At 34.1% G+C, this 24316-nt stretch overlaps 1 protein-coding gene across 2 annotated transcripts in view; it reads left to right on the top strand.

Moving 5' to 3' along the window:
* The window catches only part of P4HA1 (prolyl 4-hydroxylase subunit alpha 1), a 74182-nt gene that overhangs the window by 23335 nt on the left and 26531 nt on the right, over positions 1-24316 (top strand). Inside the window, exons 5-9 of one of the 2 annotated variants that reach the window (XM_039235114.1) lie at positions 1729-1866; positions 6938-7177; positions 9601-9797; positions 12289-12465; positions 15807-15877. In XM_039235114.1, coding sequence (XP_039091045.1) covers positions 1729-1866; positions 6938-7177; positions 9601-9797; positions 12289-12465; positions 15807-15877 — 823 coding nt within the window. Of the gene's footprint in view, positions 1-1728; positions 1867-6937; positions 7178-9600; positions 9798-12288; positions 12466-14733; positions 14805-15806; positions 15878-24316 lie in introns of both variants that reach the window. The other variant, XM_039235115.1, reaches the window with a different exon arrangement.

Here is a 24316-nt window from a genome sequence, read left to right as displayed (position 1 = left end):
GTGACTAAGAGTTGGTCTTAAAAAAAAAAAATGCTTGATATGAATTTTAGCCCTCTCCTAGCCAGTTGTTCATTTCCACGTTTTTATTAACACAAAAATTCCTGGCCTTTTGCTGATCAAAATACACATAGCTGATTATAAGTAAATGAAAGGGGAGGGACGTTTCATACGCAACTTTTATTTGCAAATGATTACACATATTATTAAAATTTTAAATCAATTTTGTTTTTGTTTTTTACTTTAATCTTAAGGCGTATTTAGCATCCATTCTCCTTAGGGGTTGTATAGTTATCAATAATTTGTTTGATTTTTGCTATATTTTATATAAAACCTTTTAATAGTAAGATCAAATTTCATATAGAGCAAATCTTGGTTGATCACTATATTCAATAATTTAACAGATCTAAGTATATCTTAATAAACTAGCTCACTTGATGATCTTAAATATATAATTAAAATCTCTCTTCCTCAGAGAATTCCACCAAACTTTATATATTTACATGTTTATATAATGTGTGGCACATGGAAGAAGAAAATAGAGCTTTAGTTTTTTTTTTAAGTCTATTTAAAAATTTTTTAATGTTTATTTTTTTAATTAAAGATCGTTTTTAATGTTTTATTTATTTCTGAGAGAGAGAGAGACAACGTGAGCAGGGGAGGGTCAGAGAGAGAGGGAGACACAGAATCTGAAACAGGCTCTAGGCTCTGAGCTGTTAGCACAGAGCCCAATGGGACTCAAACCCACGAACTGTGAGATCATAACCTGAGCCGAAGTTGTACACTTAACCAACTGAACCACCCAGGTGCCCCAAAATAAAACTTCTTTAAGCACATACATTTTACTTACAGTCTGTTATTTGAAAGTATAATTGGTTTGTGGCTCAGTTGGTTGAGCATCCAACTTTAGTTCAGGTCATGATCTCTCGATTTGTGAGTTCCAGCCCTATGTCAGTCAGGCTCTGTGCTGACAGCTCAGAGCCTGGAGCTTGCTTCTGATTCTGTGTCTCCCTCTCTCTTTGTCCCTCACCAGCTCGTGCTCTGTCTTTCTCTCTTCTCTCCTAAAAATAAGTAAACGTTAAAAAAAATTTTTTGGGGGGCGCCTGGGTGGCTTAGTCAGTTAAGCGTCCGACTTTCGCTTAGGTCATGATCTCGCGGTTCGTGGGTTCGAGCCCTGCGTCGCGCTCTGTGCTGACTGCCAGCTCAGAGCCTGGAGCCTGTTTCAGTCTGTATCTCCCTCTCTCTCTGACCCTCCTCTGCTCACGCTGTCTCTCTCTCTCTCTCTCTCTCTCCTAGAAATAAATAAAAATATTAAAAAAAATTTAAGTATAATTCATTGCCAGTGTATGTCATTTTCACATCCATGAATCGGATCATTTTTCAAGCTTAGTGGAGGCTATGTTGTGTAACTAAAAACTCAGTTATCATGTTGATCTTACCTAATACAGATAGGATTTATGCAATGACTTCAGATTACTTAAGCAACATCAGGGTTGGGAAGATTGAGTAAGTTAGAGGTATTTCACATCAGAGTATATTTAGTTTTTGTTGTTTTTTTCATTGTTGAGCATATGGAACTTTCATGATAGAGTAGAAAACTAATAAAATGAATTTTGAAAAATCCTTGTAAACACTGTATATTACAGATTGAAAGGAAATCTGTGAGGTTTTAGTCATTTTTTTCTTTTTCTGTTTTTCTTTCTTTCTTTCTTTCTTTTTTTTAATTTCAAGGCTTTATCTCCAACCTAAGCATTCAGAGACAGTACTTCCCTAATGATGAAGATCAGGTTGGAGCAGCCAAAGCTCTGTTGCGTCTCCAGGACACCTACAATTTGGATACAGATACCATCTCAAAGGGTAATCTTCCAGGTATGAGTTCTGCTAGTCTATAAAACACTTATCACCTGGCTGCTCTATTCAGTCCATTAGGACATTAATCTAAAAAATCTTTTGTATTTTAAGATTTTTAGCTTTAACTTATTTCTCAGTCTTTGATGCCAAATAACCCTCTGTTTCTCTAGGACTTAATAGTTGTGGGTAAGTTTCTAGCTTGTGAAGCTTAATGTTACAGGAACTAAACTTGTGTAGGCATGTTTAGCCTAGAAAAAAACAATAATTCCTTCATGTTTTTCTTTAGAACATCCAATGTTTGTATGTAAAGTTATAAGGCAATTGATAGTTAAAGTTTATATGTCCATTAATTTAAAAGCCGAGACATATTTGGTATACAAAGATTTTTAAAGGGTTCTATAATATGGAACATTGTACTTTTTCCAATTTTGGCACAACCTTCTTTTTTTATTAGGTTACAGCTGATTTCATGAGAATTTGCTTTAAAATTTTTTTATTGTGCAAAATTTAAATAAAATGTATCATCATAATCACTTTTAAATGTGTGGTTTAGTGGCATTAAGTACATTCACACTGTTATGCAACCATCACCAACATCCACCTCTATAGCTTTTTCATCTTGTAAAACTAAAACTCTGTACCCATTAAATAATAACCCCCTATCCCCTATTTTCCCCAGCCTTATTATTCTACTTTATTTTCTTTTAAGTTTATTTATTGTTGAGAGAGAGTGTGCGAGTGAACAGGGGAGGGGCAGACAAGAGGGGGCAGAGAATCCCAGGAAGGCTCTGAGCTGTCAGTGGGACCCAACCCAGGAACTGTGAGGATGTGTCCTGAGCCAGAATCAAGAGTCAGATGCTGGGGCGCCTGGGTGGCTTAGTCGGTTAAGCGTCCGACTTTCGCTTGGGTCTTGATCTCGCGGTTGGTGGGTTCGAGCCCCGCGTCGGGCTCTGTGCTGACTGCCGGCTCAGAGCCTGGAGCCTGTTTCAGTCTGTGACTCCCTCTCTCTCTGACCCTCCCCTGCTCACGCCGTCTCTCTCTCTCTCCTAGAAATAAATAAAACATAAAAAAAAAAAATTTAAAAAAAAAAAAAAAAGAGTCAGATGCTTAACTGACTATGCCACCGAGGTGCACCCTATCATCATACTTTATGTTTTATGATTTTGACTATTCTAAGTACCTCATATAAGTGGAATCATATAATATTTGCCTTTTTGTGACTATCTTATTTAACTCAGCATAATGCCCTCAAGGGTCATCCATGTTGTAGCAAATGTCAGAATTTTCTTAAATTTAAAAAAAAATTTTTTTAATTTAAAATTTTTAATTTTTTAAAATTTTAATTATTTTATTTTTTTATTTTTGAGACAGAGACAGAGACAGAGCCCGAGTGGGGGAGGAGCAGAGAGAGAGGGAGACATAGAATCTGAAACAGGTTCCAGGCTCTGAGCTGTCAGCACAGGGCCCGATTAGGGGCTCAAACCCACGAACCATGAGATTGTGACCTGAGCCGAAGTTGGACGCTTAACCAACTGAGCCACCCAGGCGCCCCAGAATTTCCTTACTTTTTAAGGCTGAATAATAATACAACATGTATGTGTACACACACACACACACACACATATCAGATCACATTTTGCTTACTCTTTATCCATCAATAGGACACTTGGGTTGCTTCCATGTGTTAGCTCTTGTGAATAATGCTACTGTGAACATGGGTGTGCATTTATCTCTTTGAGACCCTGCCTCTCATTCTTTCTTTAGGTATATATCCAAAAGCATAATTGCTGGATCCTGTGGATCAAATTCTATTTTTAGTGTTTTGAGGAAATGCCATACTGTTTTCTGTAGTAGATAGAACATTTTATATTCTTTCCAACATGTATATGGATTCCAATTTCTCTACTCTCCGACACTTGTTATTATCTCCTTTTTTGATAGTGGCCATCCTAATGGACGTGAGGTGATATCTTATAGTTTTGCATTCCCTAATTATCAGTGATGTTGAGTATCTTTCTATGTGCTTAGTAGCCATCTGTATGTCTTTATTGGTGAAATGTCTATTGAAGTCTTTTGCCATTTTTAATTGCTTTTTTGTTGTTTTAAGAGTTGTCTATATATTCTGGATATTAATCCCTTATGGGATAGATGATTTACAAATATTTTTACCCATTCTGTGAGTTGCCTTTGTATTTGGTTGATACTGTCTTTTGATGATTAAGAATTTTAAATTTTTGTGAAGTCCAATTTATTTTTTCTTTTGTTGCCTATGCCTTCAGGGTTATATACAAGAAATTGTTGCCTCATCCAATGTCATGAAGCTTTTCTCCAATGTTTTCTTCTAAGAGTTTTATTGTTTTAGTCTTACATAGGCATAGGGTAAGAGCACACAAGTGGGAGGAGGACCAGAGAGACAAAGGGAGACATAATTCAAAGCAGACTCCAGATTCTGAGCTGTCTGTGCAGAACTCTGCAGGGGAACAGAACCCACAACGACTGAGCCTCCTAGGCACCCCTGTTTATTTCTCTATATAGCTTTTTTTTTTTTTTTTTTTTGGTTCTTATTGAAAGTAATGGTAATTGTACAGTATTTGAAAAGGTAGAAAGGTACAAGTATTTAGGAAACAACTTGTAATCCATCTCCCAGGGTATCAGTTTAGCATTTTGACATATTTCTGTCTAGATTTTTCTGGCTTTCCTATATGGCATTTGAAATTATCTTTCTGAGTGAAAAATGCTGTTCCATTATGTTGACATATGTCCTGCTTTTAGTTTATTATAGTTTTTAGCTATAATATTTGGTTCAGCTACAAAAAAATTATTTATACAAGAAGGTGTTTTTTCCTCAACCCTTAGTATCAAACTCAAGAAAATAATTGAAAAGTAGTATCAATTCATAGGCATAAAATTATTACTCTTGTTTCATATTGCCAAATGTCTTAACAGTAAAGTTACCAGTTTACTACTCCCTCCCCTAGTAAATTTTGCCATTTTATAGTATAATTTGATACAAACTTCTAGAGTCACAGTGTACAGATTCTAATTCTAGCTCTTTGCTGTGACCTTGAGCATAATAATTAACCTCTTTCTACCTTAGTTCCTCATCTGGATTGCTTTGAGAATTAAATGAGTGACAAATGCCTGGCACATCGTAAGATCTCAGTAAACGTAGGCTGTTTAAAAATATTTTTCTGGGGTACCTGGGTGGCTCAGTCAGTTGAATGGCCAACCCTTGATGTTGGCTCAGATCATATGATCCCAGGGTCATGGGATCAAGCCCCATGTCGGGCTCTGTGCTCAGTATGGAGCCTGCTTGGGATTCATTCTCTCTCTCTGTAAAATAAAAATAAAATAATAAAGGTAATAAATTTTTTCTTCAGGTTTGTTTAATATATTTCTTTAATAATTAGTGAGAGTATTTTCTCAAGCATTGTGGTTTCCTATTTATATTTTATTTCATGTGAACTGTCAAATAATCCTTTTTTAACTAGGTTTTTCTTTTGGTTTGTTCATTTGTTTGTTTTTAAGTAGGCTCCACACTCAACGTGGGGTTTCAACTCACAACCCCAAGATCAAGAGTCACATCATCTACCGACTGAGCCAGCCAGGTGCCCCTATCTCCTTTTCTTAAGATAGAAGTCTTAATTAATAAATTAGTTTACATGCCAACAGCAAAAGCACAACTGATTAAAGGTTAATATTAGACTTCACCAAAATTAAAATTTCTGTACTTCAAAGTACACCATCAAGAAAATGAAAAGACCACCCATACAATAGGAAAGATTATGTGAAAATCATATTTCTGATCAGGTACTTGTATCCAGAATATATAAAGAACTCTAAAAATAATGAAAAGGATCAAATTTTTAAATGGGCAAAGGATTTGAATAGGTATTTTCCCAAAGATGATATACAAATGGACAATAAGCATATGAAAAGATACTTAGCATCATCATTAGGGAAATATAAATCAACTCAATGAAATACTACTTTATACCCAACAAAATGATTATAATAAAAATAAATGGACAACAACAAATATTAGTGAGGATGTGGAAAAACTGGAACCTTCATACATTGCTGGTGGGATTGTAAAATGGTGTAGGCACTTTGGAGAACAGTTTAGCAGTTCCTGAAAATGTTAAGCATAGACCTAGCAATTCCACTGCTGTATATAAGGGTAATGAAAACAAATGTCCACACAGAAACTTGTGCATGCATGTATGTAGTAGCATTATTCATAAAAGCCAAAAAACTGGAAACAACTCAAATGTCCATCAATTGATAAAGTATTGTCTTATCATACAATGGACTGTTGCTTAGCTATAAAAAGGATGCTACATGAATGAACCTTGAAAACTTTATGCTGGTTTAAAAGAATCCAGTCACAAAAGACCGTATATTGCATAATTCCACTTATATGAAATAACCAGAAGAGACAAATATGTAGATTCAGAAAAGTAGATGAGTGGTTGTTAAGGGCTAGGGCAGGGAGGGGGAGATAATGGGTAGTGACTGTTAATGGTTACAGAGTTTCTTTTTGGGGTGATATGAAAATGTTCTCAAATTAGATTGTGATGTTGGTTGCACAACTCTGAATATACTAAAAACTATTGTATTCTTTAAATGGGTGAACTTTATGGAATGTAAATTCTGTATCATTAATGCTGTTGGACCTAAGGGGAAGCGAAAAGGAAAGGAACCAATTAACAGATTTGCCTCTCTTTCCTGTCCATTCATTTCTTGCACAGATTGTTGGTTAGGAGTAAGATGTATGTCATATGGTAATTCCTGCTGTGCTAGAAAATTGCATGCTTTAACTTAATTGATGTTTCATTTTGGTAGGATGGCTGATAATTGAAGTCTTGGGTTTTCTAGGTCCATGACCCCTATTAGTGTGATTCTTGGCATGTTTCATTACCTTGTAGATGGTTCCTTTGTTCATAAACTTAGGATAATTCTTGTTTTTCCTACCTCAGAAGGTTGTTGTTCAAATGAAAGTGAGATAGCACTTTGAAAGTTGTTTAGTCCTAAATAAATAGAAAGTAGTATTAAGATTTCTAAAGTTCTCTGTATTTTCTTTCCATAGGAGTAAAACACAAATCTTTTCTAACAGTTGAGGACTGTTTTGAATTGGGTAAAGTGGCCTACACAGAAGCAGATTATTACCATACAGAACTGTGGATGGAACAAGCACTAAGGCAGCTGGATGAAGGCGAGGTTTCTACCATTGATAAAGTCTCTGTTCTAGATTATTTGAGCTATGCAGTATACCAGCAGGGAGACCTGGATAAGGCACTTTTGCTCACAAAGAAGCTTCTTGAACTAGGTATGTTAACTTGGCCTAAATCAAGATTGTATATATATATATACACACATACATATATATGTGTGTGTGTATATATATACACACATATAAAGTACTAAGCTATATGAATGACAAGATAAATATATATGTATAATTCTGATATATGACTACATATCTTGTCATATATATATAATCATAAATATATATAATTCTGATATATGGGTAATTCTGGCAAGTGTAATTTGTCATGTAGCTTCAGTATGTTTTTTTATTTTTTCAGGCTTTTATTTAAATTCCATTTAGTCAACATACAGTGCAGTATTAGTCTCAGGTGTAGAATTTAGTGATTTGTCACCTGCATACAACACCTGGTGCTCAGCACAACAAATGCCCTCTTTAATTCCCATCACCTGTCTAACCCATCCCTCCGCCCACCTCCCCTTCAGCAACACTCAGTTTGTTCTCTGTAGTTAAGACTCTCTTTCTTGGTTTGCCTTTCCACCTGCCGTGTTCGTTTGTTTTATTTATTAAATTCCACATATGAGTGAAATCATATGGTATTTGCCTTCCTCTGTCATATTTTGCTGAGGATTATACTAGATCTCTAGTTCTATACTAGATCTCTAGTTCCATACATGTCATTGCAAATGGCAAAATTTCATTCTTTTATATAGCTGAGTAATATTCTATTTGGTACATTTTATTTGTTATAAGTCAAGAATCTGTTAGACAAATTTTATCCTCTCCCTGTTTATATACTAAATAAGTGGCAACTGATTTTTCTCAGTTAATGGTACTACAGTAATGACTGTGTTACTCTGCTGTATACTCTTCAGGAACTTCAAAAATGGACCTAAACTAGCTAACTCGGTCAAAAATGTTCATTTACCATGTTGCTATGTTAAATATTAACCAGTTTCCTTTGAAGAATGTTTTGTGTTCTTGTATTTCATATTTAAAAATGATTTTGTGATTTAAAATAAATAGACTGAAAATATAATTCATTGTCGTATTCAAATATTAGGTAATGTGATATCCTTTGAGGATTTTATTACTGGTGTTTTGAACTTGTTTCTCTAAGAATGGTCCAGGGACCATGTGCATCAGAATTACTTGGATACATATTAGAAATGAAAAATTTCTTGATTTCCACCCCAGACTTACTAAATCAGAATCTGTGGACATTGAATTGTATGCTAATAAATTCAGGTGGCCTTTGGTATATAATGAAGCTTAAAACTTTTCAAAAATTATTTTGATGAATAGATTAATATGTGTATTTTAGGAGAGTCAAGCAGTTTAAAAGAATTGACCATCTGAAAATGAACTTCTGATAATTAGGTTATTTCTTGGTTGAGTGAGTTAATAAGTTGAGATATTAGTTCAAGTACCGTTTTTCAGTATTTTTTAGTGATTTTTTTCTTTTGACTAAAAGACTATTTTATTCCTTATAGAAAACAGTTAAAAATAGAAAAAGATACAGAAGAGTCGTCCATAAGTCTATCACTGAAAAATTTTCACTATCACAATATTTTTTTGTTTCCTTGTAGAATATACTCTTTTTCCTGCACATGCATACTTTTCCCATTCTTTTACAAAATTAAGATTATATTGTATATCACAACATACATTGTGAGCAGTTTCTCAAAGACAAATATTTTACAAATGTAAGGCTAGATTTCCTAAAGAAGTTAATATCACAAGTGAAGTTTCTGTGTATTGTTCTTTTTTATTTTTGTGTGTATGTGTGGTGGTTTGGATTTTTTTTTCTCTAGGATGGGTGGAGTAGTCTAGTCCTCTTTTTTTCCCCTACTAAAAGATAGCTTAGAATGATGACTAGCAATTCAGAGGCAGTTAGTGGATTCTGCTTTATTTGAAAATTATATCTTTAGTTTCTCTTTTTCCATCTCACTTAGAATTTGGGGACTGAAATTCACTCAGCCCTCAGAAGTAGGCTGTGTTCTGCATGTATAACGTATCTGTGGTGAATGTTGCTTTTGAACTGTATACACTGTCTTTCCCATGATGATTACATTTCAGTCTCAGAAAAATCTTTTCTATTTCTTCAAATAAGTAGAATGAGTGATATTTTGGTGATATTCTTTAATTTAGAATTAGTGATATTCATTTGGCATCAAATTGATCATAATTATTTGGCTGATTAGTAAGTTCTCAAAGTGGAATATTTGCTACTTTGAAATAAATGACTGATTCCTTCTCTGGAACTCTTTATATATAGGGTGATAGTATGTGATTTACCTGGGCCAGTACCGGTTTATACCTATTGTTTTGGTATAATAATTTTTATTAGTGCCTCCTTTCACTCTCATAAGTGTCCCAGTTTGGAAGGTAAATTATATTAGCCTGTATTTTTATATTACTATATTCTGATGCTTGAACAACTATAAACTTAGTCTTGGACATGCTTCCTTTCTATCCAATAGATCCTGAACACCAGAGAGCTAATGGTAACTTAAAATATTTTGAATATATCATGGCTAAAGAAAAAGATGCCAATAAATCTGCTTCAGATGACCAATCTGATCAGAAAACCACACTGAAGAAAAAAGGGGTTGCTGTGGATTACCTCCCAGAGAGACAGAAGTACGAAATGCTGTGCCGTGGGGAGGGTATCAAAATGGTAAAGTGGAAAAGCCAATTGTGTGTGTGTGTATGAATGTGTATGTGTGTATGTGTTTGTACATAGTTCCAGAGAAAATCAGGGTTCTTTTATATTTATGCCTACATGATAAAAATTAGAATTAACTGCTTAAAGTATTACAGTATACCATGTCACCTTATTGTGGGTGTCACACTTAATATGCTCCAACTGTTAGTGAAATAGCTTTAGAATAAACTTTAGTATAAAGAATCATTATGGCATTTTGTTTATTTTTGGTAATATAACTCTTTGCATAGGCCAAAAGAGGCTTATTTTTTTTTAAGATGAGGGATGAGATAATTTAAGGGATATGATCATTTAAGCTTTTACTTGTATCTTAATGCAAAAGCAATTTCTGCACTCTTAATAGAAATAATATACTATCCTAACCCATCCTATAAAACAGAATTCATCTATACAATAATCTTTTGTGGTTTTGTTCCTGGTTGAACATGACAAAATTGCTTAGTGAAATGTGTTAGTCTATTTAAGAAATATTTAAAACGCAGAAAAAATTTCAACAGATTTTTGCTTTAAGATTTATTTTTTTTACATACTCAAATGTGCCTATAAATATCCCTTTCTTTATTGTAGATCTATATTTATGTTTTTATGACTCAGAGTACCAGTGCTTCAGGGTGTTAAAAGGCCAGAAACAGAAAAGTTCAAGTCTGGAGAACATAGGTTTTTGTTCAGCCTCAGGACTTTTCAGAGCCCTTTTATGATAATGTACATCATGGATATTCTATACACTGTTTCCTAAAATTAATAGATCATGGAGCCCTTTTTTAAGGAATATCATAGGGTACTAGTGTTCAGTTGAATGTGGGCATATGTAGAAGGAGTCAGTGAATTTTTGAAGTAATTATTTTTAAGTATAAACATTTGAATAGTGTTATAAGGTTTTCTCTGCTGCTGATAAACTCAAGTTGGGCTTTACATTTTTATATTGATGACTTTTTGATATTTGAGGACTTAATTGTTGACAGCCTAATCTCTAACAGCAAATGCGTAGATCATATCTATGTTGACACTTTTGATAGCCAATTTCATGGACTCCTGGAAGAACATTTTTACTTTTGCTTTGGTGCTAAGGAGTAAATGTAAGGATAATAACAATCTAATAGACACATGAAACATTTTTCTAATTTCACATCTAAATATTTTATTATGCATCTATTGAATATAAAGATTCAAAAAATAACCAAAAAACCATTGGCATACCTAAAAAAAAATCATAGTATTTCCATAATATCATGAAACATCTATTTAGTGTTCAAATTTCTAATAGTAAGCAAATATTTTTATTGCCCTTAATAACTCTTAAAGAGTGGATCAAAATAGAGCCATAGGTATAAAACAGAAGTCTGCTTAATTTGCCAGTTTGTTGATATGACATACAGACATGTCAGCTCTGCCCAAAATCAAAGGATCGTCTTTATTCTCAGAATAGTTAAATTCACCTCATCATTATATCAAAGACTTCTATAAATAAGTCTTTAGATTTTTTTTTAAAGTTTATTTGTTTTGGGAGAGAACATGCATGCATGAGCAGGGGAGGGGCAGAGAGAGAGAATCCCAAGCAGGCTCTGAGCTGTCAGCGCAGCTTGAACTCATAAACCATGAGATCATGACTTGAGCTAAAACCAAGAGTCGGATGCTTAACCAACTGAGCCACTCAGTTGCCCAGTAAATCTTTAGATTTGACTCTAGGTAAGAAAAGCACGTAGAGAATAAACATGAATCATTATTTGAGTAGATTAGCTAATATTTAAAACAAAAACTAATAATATTCCTACTTCATATATGATATACTTGTTCAATCAAGAGAAGAATCAGCAAATAACTTATTAGTTAATATAGGTTGAAAGGAACATTTGTTGATTACTCTATTTTTAATATCCATCAATAAAAGCACTTGCCTTCTTTAATAATTTATTTTCTCTTTTTCAGAGTTACTCATTTTCATCTTTGCTTTTTAAAACTACCTAACTAAACTTATTATTTATGCTACAAGCATTTAACTGGGAGGAATTTAGGAAAACCTGATGATGTTTTGTTTTATTTGTCCTTTTAGAAACTTTTTTTTCTGGGTGCTTTCCAGTTGTTTTGCGAAGTTTAGAGCAATGCTGGTCATTCATTTCATATTTTTATAAATATTTCATTATTTCTTGTGTATTTAAATATTTCAACTTTATTTTAATGAGACAAGGGTTGAAAGACAAACCCTACCTTTTTTCTTAGATAAGGCCTAACATCTCTCCCAGAAAATAATCATTAATAAAACTTTTAAAGTCCTGAATATCCTATTTGTTGCAAAATATTTGCAGAGTAGTGTTTCTTTTGTATAGTCTTCTATAAATGCTCTATTTATACACAAGCGTGATCATTGTTTCTTTTCTGCATAGGAGCAAGCACCAAAAATATTATTACTCTAATATATTTTTCATTTTTGTAAATTTATGTTTAGACGCCTCGGAGACAGAAAAAACTCTTTTGCCGTTACCATGATGGAAACCGGAATCCTAAATTCATTCTGGCTCCAGCCAAACAGGAAGATGAGTGGGACAAACCTCGTATTATTCGCTTCCATGATATTATTTCTGATGCAGAAATTGAAATTGTCAAAGACCTAGCAAAACCAAGGGTAAATAATTTTTTATCTTTTTCTTCCTCTCAATATACTTTACCCATGCATCAGTTTTGCCTTTGCAAGTTACAAAAACGGTAATTGATATGATATGGTAATAATCCCACAGATAATTTTAGATATTATTGTCACAACATATGGAGTTGTTAACTAAGCTCTATTTATACAAAGTTTTCCTTACTTTGTTATTAACACAAGTAGTAAACTCTGCAGCTGAGTTTTATGCACTTAATTATGAAAATCATAGATGAGACTTTTATTGACACTTAAATTTGTTTTTCAGCATCTTCCTGAAAAAGTTTTGTATGTATTTTCAAAACTTTAGTCTTATAGACTCATCAAAGACCAACTTTCTCCTATCTTCTATATTTTTATCTGAAAGAGTACTTAAAGTATTTTTATTTCGCTTTGGGCACGTTATTACTAGAAAGATGTAATTGTGTATAGTCATCATGCTTATTTGAAATAAGGACATCATAGATTTCTGAATTTAACTCACGTCATTTATCTTAAGAAAAATGATTTAATGTAAATACAGTCCCAAAAACTTAGTGTTTAGCATAGAAATTCTTCTTTTTTCATTTTATTTATTTATTTATTTATTTATTTTTAATGTTTTATTTATTTCTGAGAAAGAGAGAGACAGCATGAGCAGGGGAGGGTCAGAGAGAGAGCGAGACACAGAATCTGAAGCAGGCTCCAGACTCTGAGCTAGCTGTCAGCACACAGCCCGAAGTGGGGCTTGAACCCAGGAACCGTAAGATCATGCATGACCTGAGCCAAAGTCGGATGCTTAGCCAACTGAGCCACCCAGATGCCCCTAGAAATTCTTCTTTTACAAGAATGTGAGAAAGACCACCCTTTATGCTCTTGCCTTTTCTTCCCTATTAGCTAGTTCTCACTGAACAAGATCTCTATTTGATATCATTGATAGTAAAATACAAACTGCCCTCACTTTTATAAAGAAACTGTTAAATAAACACTGGGCATATTTGTGCTCTATTATTACACAGAAGTTGGCAATTTTTTTCTATAAAAGTGCAGATACTATATTTTAGGCTAATATATTTTTGGCTTTGCTGGCCTTACCATCTGTTACAACTACTCAGGTTTGCCACTGTCGTGTGAAAGCAGTCATAGAAAATATGTAAAGAATGTGGTTATATTTCAATAAAACTTTGTTTCCAAAAGCAGGTGGCAGGCCATAGTTTGCTGATCCTTGTTATAAAGATTTAATTATCTGGCTATTTTTATACTGTAAAATAAAATTAAAGTCAGAATTTTTGTTAAGTTTTTCAATTCCAAATTGGTACTTTTTGTTTTTTTTACCAAAGATTACATTTTAAAGGAAAAGACTGGTCTAATATGTATATGTCCAAGGGAATTCATATCACTCTTTCAAGCAGAATACTGCTTATATCACATCATATTCTGTCAGTAGTGCTTGAATTCCTATTTTAGTCCATTCTTTGTGGTCCATAAACCAAGTAAACCAAAACATCTTGGTAGAATATTGATTAAGAATTCATTTCAGCTTGGAGATCAAGTCTTAGATTTCTGGGTTTGGAGACCTCAGCCTTCAAAGGGGATGCCTTAGTTAGATTATTTTAATAAAAAAATTCAATGGCAATAAAAATTTTATACTCTTTTGTTAATCTCCAAATCACCCTCCATTTTTTAAAATTTAAAATCATTATCTTCGTTGTCATCTCTTTCTTACTTTTTTTGTACATTTATGAGTTCTTTTCATCTACCTTTCTGTTAGGTCCCAAGATTATCTCACTGTATATGTGAAATATATGAGCATACTTATTGAAGGAAGAAAAGATAGATTTTGAAACAAATTTTGAACAACAGTAACCTTTGCAAACAGTTACATCACAAGAAAAAATTAAAATCAAAGGTTTAAAATGGATCATTAACTTCAAATAGCCATTCTTATAAGTATAAATTAGATTTCAGATTTTAGAATTTCTTTTTCCTCAGTCCCTTCATCCAACCATTGAAAGAAATTTAATTTCTAATCTCTTTTGTTTGTGTATCCTCCATTCATGCAAAGCAAAAACAAAATTTTAAAATAACAAAAAATACAAAAAGCTAAAAAGCTTTCAAGTTTCAAGGCTTAACACAAGGTGACTGGAAATCTATGGAGTTATTTTCTCTTTTCATCCTCCTTTGTAAAAATCCCAGAATTCTGACTGGTTGGATAAATGTGATTCATTTTTTTGTTTTGTAATGCGACTATTTTGATGGTTGGCTTCACAGCTGAGGCGAGCCACCATTTCAAACCCAATAACAGGAGACTTGGAGACGGTACATTACAGAATTAGCAAAAGGTAAGAGATGTGTATGTTGCATATTTTGCCCTCTAACGAGTGTTTTGTACATCCTACAGGAATTATTCATTTAAGGGAAGTAGGTCATTTTCAGTCTCCAGCTCAAGTCACTGCCAATTTATATACGCATGGGTAAAATGCTTTGTGTTTCACAGGTCTTTCCCTTTAACTAGAAGTTCTTTTTAATCTTTAATTGGTCTGTTATTTTTAGGGAATTAATATGCTTTGCATTTCTCTTTAGGTCAGGAATCCAATCTCCAGGAAGTGGCTTGATACTTGTTTTCTGTTTCCTTTTTCTTGCCAAAGGGGGAAGCAACCTGGATTAATCTGGGAGTAGTCTTTGTTTATATAGTTCTCTCACATTCATAAATGCTACTGCAGTGAATTCACATCATCCTTCTTGGTGATTCTATTGGCATTTATTCATTCATCTTGTGAAATACCATTGTCATTTTGGAGTAATCTGTATTCCTCCTATTGGAGTTATTTTTAAAACCTTGCTGACTTGAAAGTTGGCAATGGAAAGAACAGAGATAGGCTTCTGATCTCAGTCTTCCAACTACTATTATTCATGAACTACTTCGCTTGAGAGACTTAACAACAGTTTTATCTCAGAGTTTTAAAAAATAAATTTAAAGAGACTATTAACTATTCTTTTGTCAAAATACTTAAAGGACATTAAACTTCTAGGTCTGAGAAAGCTCCTGTGAAACCCAGTGCTATAAATCATTTACATACAGCTTCAAATGATTTTTTTTTTAAAAAAAGTGAAAGGACAATAAATCTGCAACAAAAATATGTCAACCCATTTTCTCTTAATTTGGAAGTGGCTTTTCATTTCTTGCCACTTTTCTAAATGTTTTTGTTGATTTGAAACCATTACCTACCATCTAGACCAATCTGAACCCTTCCAATCACCTGTGGCTTGGCAAAACAAAACAAACAAAAGCCCAAAATTGCCTGCTACGTTAGTAAGTCCTTGTCCTTTCTCTTTTTTTGTAGCTGAGCCGAGCTACAGTACATGACCCTGAGACTGGAAAATTGACCACAGCACAGTACAGAGTATCTAAGAGGTAAGGGAGTAATGGAGAGAATTTTAGTCTTATTTGGACCATTTTCTTTCTTGAAAATCTATTTTCATAAAACCCATGGTATGGTTTCTAAGACCTAGGGTTTAGGCATGACACCTATGCCAGAATTTTCATGTTAGACTAATAAACAGACATGGTTATGGGGCAGTTAACAGAGATTTTCCAGAAGTAACTTACTAGATTTCAAAATGCCTGCTGAGACTCCCCAAACCCCACCTGAAAAGTAAAGTTGTATTCCTTTATTGAAGTAAGAGAAGTTCCCAAAGAACCGTCATGGAAACAAGGCCTAATTTGACTTCTATAGTATAGCAAAGGTTTAAAAATCTCTAAGTCACCAGAATAGCTATAGATATTGAGAAAGTGCATGCCTTGAAGGATTCCATAACAAATCTTTTTAAGTCAATTGGTTTCAAATTCTTTGCTTTAACAGTGTTTATAGAGAATCTACTTAAGTTATTAGCTGATAGATCATGGTAGTAATTTCTAACAATAGATTACTGTGTAACTAATATACATAACTTAGAAGGAACCTGCAGAATAAGTGACATTATTCCAGCAGAACTCCTTTTCCATCTACTTATTTACAAAGGAGGTTTCTCAGCTCTCATGAAAATGAAAATACAAATATCATTGAGTTAAGTTTGGTCTCATTCTAGAAATAAGTAATATTTATCCACGTTTACAATACCTAATTGAAAATAACAAAATAAGCTCCTTCCATCTCATTAGATATATCTTATGTATTTTCACTTTTTATATTGGATAATGATGGTTTAATCACATCATTTAGACCAATGCGTACTACTGCTAATTGTAATAACTCTTTCCAGAAGACCTTTTTTTTTTAACCTAGACCTTTATGATATAGGAATTTATAATCATATCAATTTATAAAAGTATTTTTGTTGTAGATAAGTATAATGTAATGAAAGACTTCTAGGCATAGGAATGCATATCTGTAGAACAGGGCCTCTCAATCTCAGCATTATTGATATTTTGGATCAGATAATTTTTGTTGGTGGTGGTTGCCCTAAGCTTTGTACAAGCTTAGCCGCATCTCTGGCATCCACTAGATGCCAGTGACACCCTTCATCCCAGTTGTGACAGTCAAAAATGTCTCCAGACTTTGCCAAATGTCCCTTGATAGGCAAAACCTACCCCTCACCCCGAAGACTTCACTTCTCCACCCATGTTGAAAACCACTATTCTAGCATAAAAATGGAATGAAATTGCAGTTCAGGAGGAAAAAAATTTTTTTTTACTATTACTGCTATAAGTCATAGCAAAAAAGCTATGAAAGCTGTACAGAATGCATTGTTTCCCTGCTCTTTTTGGGCAAAGCTCTATGTCCTTTGAATGGCAATAATCTTCAACATCCTCACACACATTTACTGGTTTCCTAACTCTCTGCCCTATACTACCTGCCTCCTTGCCCCAATTAGAAGACATGAAGAAAATTTAATCTCTGTGATATGATTTTGATTTCAGGAAGATGAATAGATGGTAAGGATTTGCAGAAATTTGAATAATGTTTTGATACATGATTTATAATGCTTCTTCACATTGTAATTAACTCTAAATTTCAAGCTAATTTTCTATTCTACAGAATATTATTCATGTGTTAAAAAATAAACCCTTCAATTGTGGGGGTAAAAGAAAACTTATTATAGTTGCTTATTTTTTAAAATATATGTTTTATCAAAGATTATTTTTATATCATGATTTTAGGCATTTTTACTGTTATAAGGGTTCTATTTAAATTCTCCAGACTTGGATGCTTTTAGGAAGCACATAAAATAAAATTTTCATGAATTTAGTTCTTTGGAAGTCCTTTTTGGAATTTTTTTTTATATATACAATGGACCTTTTGAAGAAATAGCCAACCCACAGAGTCACTGGACCCTTACCAATAAGACGAAATAAATTATTCTTGGAAAGGTGATTTACAAACTTTTTCTCCTTAAAACAAAATATTTCTAAACATTTTGAGCATAGTTTTTAATATTCTAATTTTATCACTCTGAGAAGTAATTTTATGGCATTTTTTAGAAAGACACAACCATACTTTATATTATACATAGCAATAGAAGACATTTAGCTAGCAGCATTAGAAGTATTAGAAGACTAACAGCAGAATAAATTCACCTAATCTTAGCAAAGTGTGCAGAGTGTGTTTGTGTTCAAAATAACCTAGTCATGGGGCGCCTGGGTGGCTCAGTCATTTAAGCGTCCAACTTCGGCTCAGGTCATGATCTCATGGGTTTCGAGCCCCGCGTCGGGTTCTGTGCTGACAGCTAGCTCAGAGCCTGGAGCCTGTTTCAGATTCTGTGTCTCCCACTCTCTCTGACCCTACCCTGCTCACACTGTCTCTCTTTCTCTCTCAGAAATAAATAAAACATTAAAAAATTAAAAAAAATAACCTAGTCACAATAGAATTCCACAGCACAGTGATACTTATATTTACTCAAGGAAGATTGTTCAGCCTGTGTTTTAAAAATAAAATATATACGTTGAGAGAGAGGGCTTAACTGTTAAATAATTGGCTCCGTAAAACATCTTATATATTTCATATTTAACAAAAAGTTTTTGTTATTTTAGGAATTTATTTTTATTTATTTTTAAAATTAAAATTTTAACATTTATTTACTTTTGAGACACAGAGGGACAGCACGAGATGGGGAGGGCCAGAGAGAGAGGGAGACACAGAATCCAAAACAGGCTCCAGGCTCTGTCTGAGCTGTCAGCACAGAACTTGACATGGGGCTCGAACCCATGGACCACAAGATCATGACATGAGCTGAAATTGGACGTTTAACCGACTGAGCCACCCAGGAGCCCCTATTTTAGGAATTTATTAGCCATGTTGAGACATTTTTCTACCCATCAGTGTAAAAATCTGAATTTTGAAGATGCCTACAAGTAAAATAAATGAGTATTTTATGTTCCTTTCATACATTATACCTCTGAAAAAGGCATCTCAGATGCAAAGTAGAAGAATTTATGTGTACTGACGTCAGCTAATGTGGTTCCTTTTGCTGTGGGAACATCTGTATTTTGAATGGGTCAGAAAGGAATTTCAAATATCTGTATTTTGAGAAATTTCTAAGTAATTGCATCATCTTCTGAGGAAGGAAAATCTGTTCGAGCGTCCTAGAAAATAGAACTTTATTTGAGTAAAATATCTGTGGAAATCGCTTACTGTTTATTTACTTTATTGACTATCTCTGAACTTTTGGTAAGGCATCTCTGTCCTTTCCTATATTTCCCTTCTTGATATTAAGAAAAGAAATCCCAAACTAAAAATTTACCACAGCTTGTTAATGGAGATGTTAATAATTTTGGCTAAATCAGAGAAATGGAATTTTCATTTTACAAAGGTAAACACTGAGTTACTGAAAAGGCAGTTTAGTTATGTGAGCTCATAAAGTCAAGTTAAAATAACATAAAGAGATTTGCAAATAAACTAGTGTAGTATAAAAAGCTTCTTTGATTCTGGTGGGTTATTTTTGGAAGTAGTTTTCATTTTCTTACTCTGAAGTACAAATTTCCTACAATAATCACATCTTCTTATGGTTGAGATTTAATTTACCCGTGTAAATAAGGAATAAATATAAAAGCATATTATCCTATGTTAATATTATATTATAGAAGCAAATACAAATATCTTTGAATAATTTCAGATGTTTTAAAAATTGGATTCCCTTTTAACAACAGCATTGCTCTCTTTTGGGTTGAACAGTGGTACTCAGCTCAGATTAAAATAACTGAAGTGGACAGATCTATATTGCATAATTGTCCCAAGGGCTGGGATAAATTCCCAGTCTAGATTAATCTGCTTTTCTTTGTTAACCATCAAGCACTTACAGAGAGAAAAACTTTTTTTTTAAGACAAGTATTTTTTTAATGTTTATTTTTGAGAGAGAGAGCATACATGCACCAATGGGGTAGGGGCCAGAAAGAGAGAGGGAGAGAGGATCCGAAGCAGGGTGTTGAACTCTTGAACTGGGAGATCATGACCTGGACTGAAGTCAGCCGCTTAACTGAGCCACACAGGCACCCCAAGAGCAAAACTTTTCATTATTCTTCTGTAACTGGCACTTTGAGTCCCGAGTTATTTTTTGACTTTGCAAAAAATCACATAGTGGTTTTATATTAGCTATTTGTAAAATGTCAATTCTCACCTGTGTTGAAATTATATCACTTTTATATTTTCCTTTGGAAGTTTTATAACATTCTCCAAAACTTCCGAAATGATTATTTCTATTTACTTGAACATGATGCCCTTATTAATGTATTAGAAAGATCGTAATGCTGGGGCGCCTGGGTGGCTCAGTCGGCTAAGCGTCTGACTTCGGCTCAGGTCATGATCTCGCGGTCTGTGGGTTCAAGCCCCTCAGATCTCTGAACTGTCAGCACAGAGCCTGGAGCCTGTTTCAGATTCTGTGTCTCCCTCTCTGCTTCTTCCCTGCTCATGCTCTGTCTCTGTCTCTGAAAAATCAATATAAAAAATTAAAAAATATATACAATAATGCAGTGTTAGAATGTTGCTCCTTATTCAAATAGAGCAGTCCAGTGACACTGTAAAAAAAAGCATATATTAGAAGAATAACAAACATTTCGGGGCACCTGGGTGGCTCAGTCGTTTAAGTGTCGACTGCAGCTTAGGTCATGATCTCACGGTTCTTGGGTTCGAGCCCCGCGTCGGGGTCTGTGCTGATAGCTCAGAGCCTGGAGCTTGTCTTCGGATTCTGTGTCTCCCTTTCTCTCTGACCCTCCCCTGCTCTCTCTCTCTCTCTCTCTCTCAGAAATAAACAAAACGTTAAAAAAATTTTTTAAAAAAAAGAATAACAAATATTTCTTAAAAAAAATTCATTAGAAAGGAAAAAGTGTTGAAACATTACTCTGAATATACACCTCAGCTCTTGGGTTCCTATGATTAAGACCAAAAGGAATATAGTTTATATTATCTAATTAGTCATGGAGGAAAGAGACACATATAAAATTTATCTGGAGAAAGAGATAGGGTTTTCTCATGGCACTAAATTGTGTTGTATGGAAAAAACACTGTATTTGAAATTTTCTTTTTTTTAATGTTTATTTTGAGAGAGAAAGAGAGCAGGGGAGGGGCAGAGAGAGAGGGAGACAGTGGATCCAAAGCAGGTTCTGTGCTGACAGCAGAGATCCCAGTGTGGGGCTTGAACCCATGAACGGCGAGACATGACCTGAGCTGGAGTTGAACACTTAACCAACTTAACCACCCAGGCACCCCAACAATTTCAATTATAGTTGTACAAAAGATAAAGAAGTGTTCTTCAAATGATCTATCCTGTTATAGAAAATACTGTAAGTTATGTTCTAACTCAGTTGAAAAACAGAGTACTTAGGAGAAAGAACTTTGATTTCTGTTGATTTAATTTAGTGCAGGAAAAGACTTCCAGATCCTAAGGAACAGACAGTTAATATATATTACAGTATCATCATTGTCTTTACTGAAGTTTCTAGCAGTGTTGCAACAATCTAAATTCAGGGCTAATTACTTTTTTTTAGTATTAAATTTTTAAAAATGTTTTATTTCTGAGAGAGAGAGACAGCATGAACAGGGGAAGGTCAGAGAGAGAGGGAGATACAGAATCCAAAGCAGGCTCCAGGCTCTGAGCTGGCTGTAAGCACAGAGCCCGACGTGGGGCTCGAACCCATGAACCATGAGCCGAAGTCAGAGACTTAACTGACTGAGCTACCCAGGTGCTCCTGGGCTAATTTCTTAAGAGTACATGATAGGCCTATAATAATGTTGCTGAAGACAGATTAGCAGTTGGGATCCAGATGAATAAAATGTTTTAAATGTATAGAGTTCTCCAGCTAAAGAAAAGCCTATTATATCTTGGAGAGGTTTGAAAGTCAAATTAAGTGAAGTAACATACATAAGTAGAATTTATTTTCCTCTCTAGTGACTATAAGAGAACCACAATTAAGATAACAGTTTATTGTTTTATAAGTGTATTTATTTGAGAGAGAGAGTGTGTGTGCGGGAGGGGCAGAGAGAGAATCCCAAGCAGGCTCCACACTGCCAGCACAGAGCCTGCCATTGGGCTTGAATTAAAAAACCATGAGATCGTGACCTGAGCTGAAAGCAAGGGTTGGACACAGGAACCAACTAAGACACCCAGGTACCCCAACAGTTTATTTTTTTAACCTGTAATCAGCCATTAATGACTTTAACTGCTAAGCCTCAGACCTTCTGTTCTGATCATTTATGGTATAACAAGAAGTGCAATTTAAATTTTTAAAAAATCTAAACAATTAAAAATATTTTCCTTTTAGGCTTAGCAAAAATTAAGAAGATTGATTCTGGCAAGGATTTTCTGAAATGGGCACTCATAAACATATAGTAGGAGTATAAATCACTTTTTTGGAGACCAATTTGACATCATAAAAATATAAAAGTCGTCTTGCAGTTCCACATCTAGGAGTTTAACCTACAGAGATATTCCCACAAGTATGCAAAGATAAACAAAAATTTCCATTATAATATTGTTTGTAATAGAGAAAAAGTAGAAATAACCTTATTTAACCAGTGCTTTATTGACAGGCCTTCATGGTCATTTTGGAAGTAAAGATGTTTTATTTTAAAAAGAAAAGCAGTAGTTAAAAAGCACTGTGGAATAGGAGTGTAAAGTGATATAGTTACTATGGAAAAGAGTCTGGTATTTCCTCAAAAAGTTAAACATAGGATTATGATATGATCCAAAAATTCCACTGCTAGGTATATACCCAAAAGAATTGAAAGGAGGGACTCAAACAGATACTTGTACACCCATGTTCATAACAGCATTATTCACAATAGCCAAAAGTTTTAAGCAATCCAGGTGTTCATTCATGGATGAATAGATAAATGTTGTATGTCCATATAATAGAATATTATTCAGCCTTAATAAGGAATGAAATTCTAATACATGCAACAACATGGATGAATCTTGGGAATAAATAAGTGAAAATATATAAGTGAAATAACACACAAAAGGACAAACATTATGTGATTTCACTTACAGGAGGTACCTGGAATAGAAAAATTCATGCAGACAAAAAGAAGATTAGAGGTTACCAGGGCTTGAGAGGAGAGGGAAATGGCAAATTATTGTTTAATGATTACAGAGTTTCAGTTTGGGATGATGAGAAAGTTCTGGAAATAGTGATGGTGGTTGCACAACTCTGTGAATGTATTTAATACTACTGAATTATACACTTAAAAATGGTTAAAATGGTAAATTTTATGTTATATTTTTTACTATATATTTTATTTATTTATTTATTACTGAGGTGCTCTATGTACTGACTTGGAAAGATGTCAGAAGTATTTTCAGGGGAGGAAAGTATATATTATTTTATTGATATGGGAGATGGGAGGGTTGGTGGATTCCTATTTTTTTTAAAAATTCTCTCTGTACATTTGTTTACATACAGGAGGAAATGTTGAGAGGATATATAGCTATTTGTTATTAGTGTTTACCTGTAAGGAATGGGACTGGGAAAGGGACTTCATATACTTTTGTATTATTTGGAATTTTTATAAGTATTTCTTTTTTTTAATGTTTATTTACATTTGAGAGAGAGAGAGAGTGCATCAGCAGGGGAGGGGCAGAGAGAGAGAGACGGAGACAGAATCTGAAGCAGGCTCCAGTCTCTGGGTTGTCAGCACAGGCATAGGGCTCGAACTCATGAGCTGTGAGATCAGGACCTGAGCCAAAGTCAGATGCTTAACTGACTAAGCCACTCAGGCTCCCCAAATATTTCTTTTTTAAGTAGCTTTATTGAGATACATACATACCATACAGTTCATCCATTGAAAGTGTACAATTCACTGGCTTTTAGTGTATTCAGAGAGTTGTGCCTCCATTGCCGCAGTCAATTTTAGAACATTTTTATTACCCAAAAGAGAAATTCTGTACTCCTTAGCAGTAACTAGTCAATCGTCAGTTCACCCCCTCTAAGCCCAGTTCTAGGTGACCACTAATCTACTTTCTGTTTTTATGGATGTGCCTGTTCTGGGTATTTCATATAAATAATCGTATAATGTGCGGCCTTTTGTATCTGGCTTCTTTCACTTACCATGTTTGTAAGATCCATTTATGTTGATGTATGTGTCTGTATTTCATTCCTTTTCTTGGCTGAACAATATCCCATTGTATGAATATACCACATTTTACCTATTTTATTCATCCGTTGATAGACACTGGGGTTGTTTCTACTTCTTGGCTATTATGAATATTGCTGCTCTGAAAATTCATGTACAAGTTTTTATGTGAACATAAGTTTAAATTTCCCTTGGGCATATACCTAAGAGTGAAATTTCTAGGTCATATGGTATCTCTATATTTAACCATTTGAGGAACTGCCAAACTCTTCCAAAGAGACAGCACCATT

This window comes from Hyaena hyaena, unplaced genomic scaffold, assembly GCF_003009895.1.
Source record: "Hyaena hyaena isolate Hyena2069 unplaced genomic scaffold, ASM300989v1 scaffold_97, whole genome shotgun sequence".
Taxonomy (NCBI): domain Eukaryota; kingdom Metazoa; phylum Chordata; class Mammalia; order Carnivora; family Hyaenidae; genus Hyaena; species Hyaena hyaena.
The sequence above is the reverse complement of the archived record's forward strand: the minus strand, read 5'-3'. Positions and strand labels throughout refer to the sequence as shown.